This window comes from Nicotiana tabacum, chromosome 14 (assembly GCF_000715075.1).
Source record: "Nicotiana tabacum cultivar K326 chromosome 14, ASM71507v2, whole genome shotgun sequence".
NCBI lineage: Eukaryota > Viridiplantae > Streptophyta > Magnoliopsida > Solanales > Solanaceae > Nicotiana > Nicotiana tabacum.
The window spans coordinates 13,790,017-13,797,119 of record NC_134093.1 but is presented as its reverse complement, the minus strand read 5'-3'; the positions used below and the strand labels follow the sequence as shown (position 1 = coordinate 13,797,119).

The window sequence follows — 7,103 nt, the reverse complement described above, 5'->3', positions numbered from 1 at the left end:
AACAATAGTCGTGTTCCAGAATCATAACTCTGCAGCAATTGTAATGCTATATGTGGACTGTAGAACATTGAATTCCAGTATGCAGTCACATTGGAATGGAGCATAATGTTTTTTTATGACAAAAACTCATTTGCCTTCTTATTTGAGTTTTTCCATATCTCAATAAGACACCACCAGAATGAGCTTAGCTAATACCACTGAGAGATGTCTTATTGAGACACAGAGGCATAAGTGAATAAGCATGAAGCAACATCTGTCATTTTATTAACGTTGCTATCCATCAATCAGGTGCTTTTCTCTTTGCTATCCTTACTCTTAGATTAGAGATTTGAGATTTGTCCTTGTTGATCAGTCTCCTTCCTGCAGTAGGCAATTCATAAAAGTTGTTAAACTGAAGATTAACTGCAAAAGAAAACACCATGTTAGCTAAGAAATCAGCCATTGTATTGCCCTCTCTGAACACGTGTTGGAAGATCATACTGAAACGATTCCTTATCTCCTTGATCTTCTGTACTTCTGCACCTAAGCACCAAGGTGGATCCCATTCCCCTTCTATCACCTTCTTCAAAACCAAGGAGTCTGTCTCCAATATGAGGGGATGTAGATCTTGTTCAACACAGTATTCCAGACCTTCTAGTATTGCCTTTGCTTTAGCTACAACATTGGTAGTGATGCCAACTTCAACTGCTCTTGCATGAATCAAATCACATGCATCATCTCTCACATAAATTTCAATTGAGCTATGTCCCGGATTTCCTTTTGAAGCACCATCAGTGTTACATTTATACCATCCTCCATAAGGCATCTGCCATGTGACTTTTCTAGTGATCAGAATAGGTCTATATTCTTCAAAAACCTCGATCATGCCAGGCCATAGTAATGGTATATTGGATAACCATGAATATCTAACTCTTGCCAAGAAGTGAAGAGTCTTGTTAACTTTATGTATGACTCTATTAGTAGACACTGATCCCCCATTTTTGCCTGTGTTTCTCTTCTTCCATAATTCCTAAGTGATGATAGCTGGAGCTGTCTTAAACAAAGGATTCAGTTTTGGACAACATTTTGCATTCCACCAAGCCCTTATAACTTGTTTAACCTGCACCAGTAAGATATTAATCCCTGCTGCCCCCAAGAATGTCCTCCAAACTTTGTCAGTAGTGGGGCTAGTTAGGAATATACTTGCCACGACCCGAAATTCCCACCTTCGGGACCGTGATGGCGCCTAACATTTTACTTGCTAGGCAAGCCAACGTTAGAATAATATTAGCCATTTTTAAAAAATTCAGTTGAAATGATAATAATTCAACCAAATATCTGGAATAAATATGAAATAGAAAATTTTCCTACAATCCCAAAACCGGTAATACAAGTCACAAGCTCTACAGAGTTTACTAGAAAATTTCTAAATACAATTGTTCCATAATAAAATCAACAGTGCAGGAAAATATCAGAAGGTGACTTTGAGGCATGCGAACGTGACAGCAGGTATACCTTAAGTCTCCACAATAATGTCCGATCAATTAGTAAGATTATCAACAACACTGAGGTACCTGAATCTGCAACCCGCTTCAACAATATAAACATAAAAAAAATCCAGTTGCAGCGTGCAACCCGCTCCTCCAATAACACAAATTAAACAACTAATTACGGTGTACCACAAAATCAAAAGGAAGAACGAGTCTACACGAAGAAGTCACAATTAATGAAAAAGCTACATGATAGCTCACGAAGTCAAATAGAAAGGTAATAACAATCCACAATCAAGGCATATTTTATACGCATCAATTAATAATTAAGGCATGTAACAAACAAAGCAGTAATTCAACAAGTGACTACAATTAACAATTAGCATATAAGGGTAAACTTGACAACAAGGATGGAATATGTGCTAAAAATTTCAAGTAAAGCATGTACAAACAATTCTAACAACAAAAGATATAATCATGACACGATATTTACAAACAAGTGTATAAAAGGAGCCTAACGGTCCAAACTGGTCAAATACCACATATAGGTTGTGTACCCACTCGTCACCTCGCGTACACGACCTTCACATAACATGAATGACACAATCATATCAAATCCTAAGGGGTAGTTTACCCCACACAAAGTTAGACAAGACACTTACCTTAACGGAGTTAAGGCCGATATTCCAAAATAGCATTCTCATGTGAATTGACCTCCGGACGGCTCTAATCTTTCTTGAGCTTTCCTTACATTACTACAATGTTCCAGAAATCCTAGCAACTTCAATCTATTTATAAACATAATAAAAGTGAACTATAATTAGGAAGATATGCATGGTTTCAGCTCATTTGAGCATTTTATCAAACACTAGGTGTGCAAATTTGGTTACAAGATTCTTCTACAAGATTTCCTTCACTCCACAACCCAATCCTTACTTATTTGAGCTCAACAATCTTCCCACAAACCTTATTGGTATAAGCATATATGCATAATACTCTTACATCCAAAAATCATACTCTCAATCACCCATCTGTTACCCAAAACTTGAAATTGAAGACTGGGGATTTGAATCTTACCTCTTAGATGAAGATCATGTGATTGGATTCCTTGATTCTTGAAGATTGGTGCAAGATTGGATGATTCAAATGTTAGATTCTCTCCTTCTCTCTCTAAAATGCTCTTACTTCTCTCTAAAACCCTCAGATTAACACCCCAAAATAAGCCCCAAAGGCTATTTATCAAAATGGGTCGGGTTATGAAAATAGGAAAATTAACCCTCCGAACTCAAGTCTGCGGTCGCATAATGGATCGCACAATTGGTATGCGGGTCGCACATTGCACCGCCAAACTGATGCCCAGAAATGGGCTTCACTGGACAAGTTTGCGACCATTTTGTGGTCGCACAACTACTTCTGCGGACCGCAGAATTGGCCGCAGAATTGTATTATGCCAGCATTTAGTAATTTGGTTATAACTTCTTGTAGGAGTGTCCAAATGACAAACGGTTTGAAGCGTTAGAAACTAGACTCGAAAAGCTTTAATTTTATAGGTCATAAATCACATAACTCCTTATATGGAGTCCTCTCCTTAGACCCCACATCACTTATAATATGCCTCGTACACTTATTATCATATCCAATTGATATCCATCATATTAATAGTCCTTGTCTACACACAGAATAATATAATGAGCACATATCAACTTTCTAATTTTGCCAAAATAAGCTGAATTATACTACGAACTTCCAACTCCAATTCCGGACATACGCCTAAGTCCAAAATCACCATACAAAACTATTGGAATCATCAAAGTTCCATTACGAGGTCGTTTACACAAAAGTCAAACTCCGGTCAACTCTTTTCATTTAAGCTTCCAAAACAAGAATATATTGTTCTTTCAATTAAATCTTGAATCATCAAAAAATCAAACTCGACCGCGCGCGCAAGTCATAATACACACTATGAAGATGCTCGAGGTCTTAAGCCATTGAACGGGACACTAATTCTTAAAACGACAAGTCGGGTCGTTATAATATTTTCAATGGTCTCTTCCTGTGGATTTTGGCAGCACCAAGATCTTGATACCTGTATATATCCATTCCTTTTCCATATATCATCTGTAGGTAATTTATTTCTCCATAATATCTACAAGAAAAATGAGATTTTGAATGGGAATCCTTTAATCCACATGTGTTTGAATTCTGGAATAGGGATTTCTCTATGTCTGAGGAAATGCCAGGCATTACTAATAGTAAACTTGCCTGAAGAGTTTGGCATCCATTGTGATTTGTCCCAGTATTCCTCACTGCCTTCATAGTGGAAATGTTGTCTAATGTGTTCTGCAATATCTTCAGGTACACTTTGTTCCAGCAGCTGCTCATTCCATGCTCCTCCTTACCTTAATTTGATACCTCTTGTAATTCCTCATTTATTGGGAATTCTGGTGGCACTACATGATATAGTGCACCCAAACATATCCAGTTTTTTTGCCATATATTTGTTGTTCCACTCTTCAATTCCCAAAGGATCTCATGTTCTACTTCTTCCCTAACATTCAACATTTTTCTCCACACATGAGAACCTTGTATGAATTGCATAACAGTATGTATTATTTTTTTGCAGTATTTGTTCCACATAAAGTTAGACCATAGAGTTTTGGTGGTCCTAAATCTCCACCAAAGTTTAGCAAAAAGTACCCTTGAGACATCATGTATTGATCTGAAACCTAGTCCTCCCTACTCTTTAGGAAGACATAAGTTTTGCCAAGAAGTCCAATGTCTACTCCTTCCTTCCTCTTTAGTACTCCAAAAGAATCTTGCAAAGATCTGATGTAAGTGTTCCATAATATTTTTAGGGGGGTCAAGAACTGATAGTAGATACAAAGGCATGCTTTGCAACACACTACTAATCAGTGTTGCTTTTCCTCCAAACGATAGGAGTTTTCCTTTCCAGGACTGCAACTTAGCCTTAACTTTCTTCACTAGCTCAGCATAATATTCCTTCCTTCTTCTAGCATAGAAAATAGGACACGTTAAGTAAACGACTGGGAATTATCCTCTGGTAAATCCTGTAATATCTCCCATTGCCTGAGACACTACACGTGATACATTATCATGCATGTAAAATGAGATCTTAGCTTTGTTGATCAACTGGCCTGATACCTGCTCATATCTATGAAGGACTGCCATGATCTTGTTCAATGAAGGGGGGTGAGCTGACGCAAATATTATTGTATCATCAGCATATGCAAGGTGATTCAAAAGATCAGTCCATTTAGGCATACCAAATCCCTTAAAAGTTGTATCCTCAAATCAAAGATCTAGATAGTACCTCAGCTAATAATATAAATAATGTTGGAGATAAAGGATCTCCTTGCTTCACTCCCCTTGTTGATTTGAAGAAACATGTGGTCTGGTCATTCACCAAGACCGAATACCAATTATTAAAGATCAAATTCCACAGCATTGTGATAAAGTGTTCTGCAAATCACATTCTCCTTAATACATGCAACATATACTTCCAAGATATCATATCGTAAGTCTTTGCCATATCCAGCTTAATGACAACATTAGCTGGCTTACCTCTCAGTCTTATGTGAGTGACAATTTCCTGTGTAAGAAGTATATTCTCAAATATGTTCCTACCCTTCACAAATCCAGATTGATTAAGAGAGATTAGAGAAGGTAGAAATCTTTGTAGTCTGTCATAAATCACCCTGGACGACACCTTGTTTATAAAGTTACTCAAACTTATAGGTCTTAAGTCTAAGAAAGTCTCAATCATGTTCTTCTTAGGCAGTAGTACCAAGTTGGTATAAGTGATTAACTTTGGTAGTGTTGCACCCACATAACATTGAAGAACCATGTTGTGTATGTCATTGCAAATTACATCCCAACACTCTTGATAGAATAGTCCAGTAAATCCATCAGGACCACTGGCACTATTATCACTAAGTGCAAAAACTGCAGCCTTAACTTTATCTAGTGTTGGATATCTACACAGCTCTAAATTTTGCTCCATTGTAACCATTATAGGTATGTTCTCCAGCATAGAGTAATCTGTGGGATCCCATTCTGTAGTGAACTGCTTCTAGTAGAACTCAATTGCAGCATTAGCCATATGTTCCTGATCTTCTAGCCAGTTGCCATCAGCATTTTGTATCCATTTCAATTGCAACTTCTGCCTTTTACCATTAACATAATTGTGGAAAAAGTTAGAGTTTCTATCACCTTCAGCAAACCATGTCATCCCTGCTTTCCGCTTCCAGTACTGCTCCTCTAAGCTTAGATATTTTTTCAATTCTGCTTGGGTTTTTTGAAGAACTATCCTATTCTCAATCGTAGGCTTCTCCTAAATTCGGAAGCTTTAAGTTGGAAGAGTTGACTAAGGTTTGACTTTTGAGTAAACGACCTCAGAATCAAGATTTAAAAGTTTCAATAGGTTTGTATGATGATTTTGGACTTATGAGTATGTCCGGATTTGGATTTAGAAGTCCGTAGGTTGATTTGATGCTTTTTAGCAAAAGTTGGAAGATTGAAGGTTTAGAAGGTTGATAGATTTGACCGAGAATTGACTTTATTGATATCGATTCTGGATTATGGTTTCGGGAGTTGGTATAGGTCCGTTATGTCATTTGGAACTTACATGCAAAATTTGAGGTCATTCCGGGTTGGTTTGGTATAGTTCGGCATGAGTTTTAGAAGTTTAAAAGTTCATTAGTACAATAGGCTTGAATTGATGTGCGATTCATGGTTTTGATATTGTTTGGTATAATTTGAGGCCTCAAGTAGGTTCGTATTATATTTTGGGACTGGTTTGTATGATTGAATGGGGTCCCAGAGGCCTCGGATGTGTTTAGGATGTGTTTGGGTTGTGTCGCGCTTTTATTTGATATTTCGGCATCGTCTCTTTGGGCATAAAGGGAACTATATTGAGAAAATGACTTTTTATTTGTGATTATATTGAATTATCAGACCCATATCGTAATTACGGATCCATAGAAATAAGAATCATTGAATTTTGATGTCGTATGAGAGAGTTATGCCCATTTCCGTGTCGGACAAAATTGCTGGTTTTTGGTGCGAAGCTTTGTTCTTCGCGAAAGCGAGAGAGGTTCCGCGAACGCGAAGAAGGATTTCTGAGTTGACCGGTCGACGCAAAAAATTACTCTTCGCGAACGCAAAGGTATCCCGCAAAGGCGATGAAGAAAAATCATCTAGACAGTGTTTTAAACCGAGAACTTTAGTATTTTGGCCATATCTTGAGTTGTAGAGCTCCGTTTGATATGATTTTTGCGACGTTGTTCTCGTCTCAACAAGGGGGTAAATATATGACCTTTATTTTGATATTTATCCATGGTTATTTCCGTTGGGTATTACTTTTATCCGTATTTGGATTGTAGAAATTAGGATTTTGAGCTCAAAGTTGAGAAATGGTAAATCCTTGATTTGAGAGTCGATTCATCGATGGAATTGGATGATTTTCTGGATATAGACCACATGAGTTATGGGTAATATTTATTTTCAATAATTTTTGAAATCTGGACACGTGGGCCCGAGGGTTGACTTTATTGACTTTTCGAGCGGTGTTAGGAATTGTTATAAATTGATTTATTATGAGTATTAGAGTATATT

General features: G+C 37.3%; 1 protein-coding gene across 1 annotated transcript; it reads right to left on the bottom strand.

The window, feature by feature from the left end:
* Nucleotides 1-280: 280 nt before the first annotated feature.
* On the bottom strand, nucleotides 281-805 carry LOC107771960 (uncharacterized). The gene has a single exon (XM_075229976.1). It carries the CDS (start codon nucleotides 803-805, stop codon nucleotides 281-283), a length of 525 nt encoding a protein of 174 aa, XP_075086077.1.
* Between the last annotated feature and the right edge of the window lie 6,298 nt (nucleotides 806-7,103).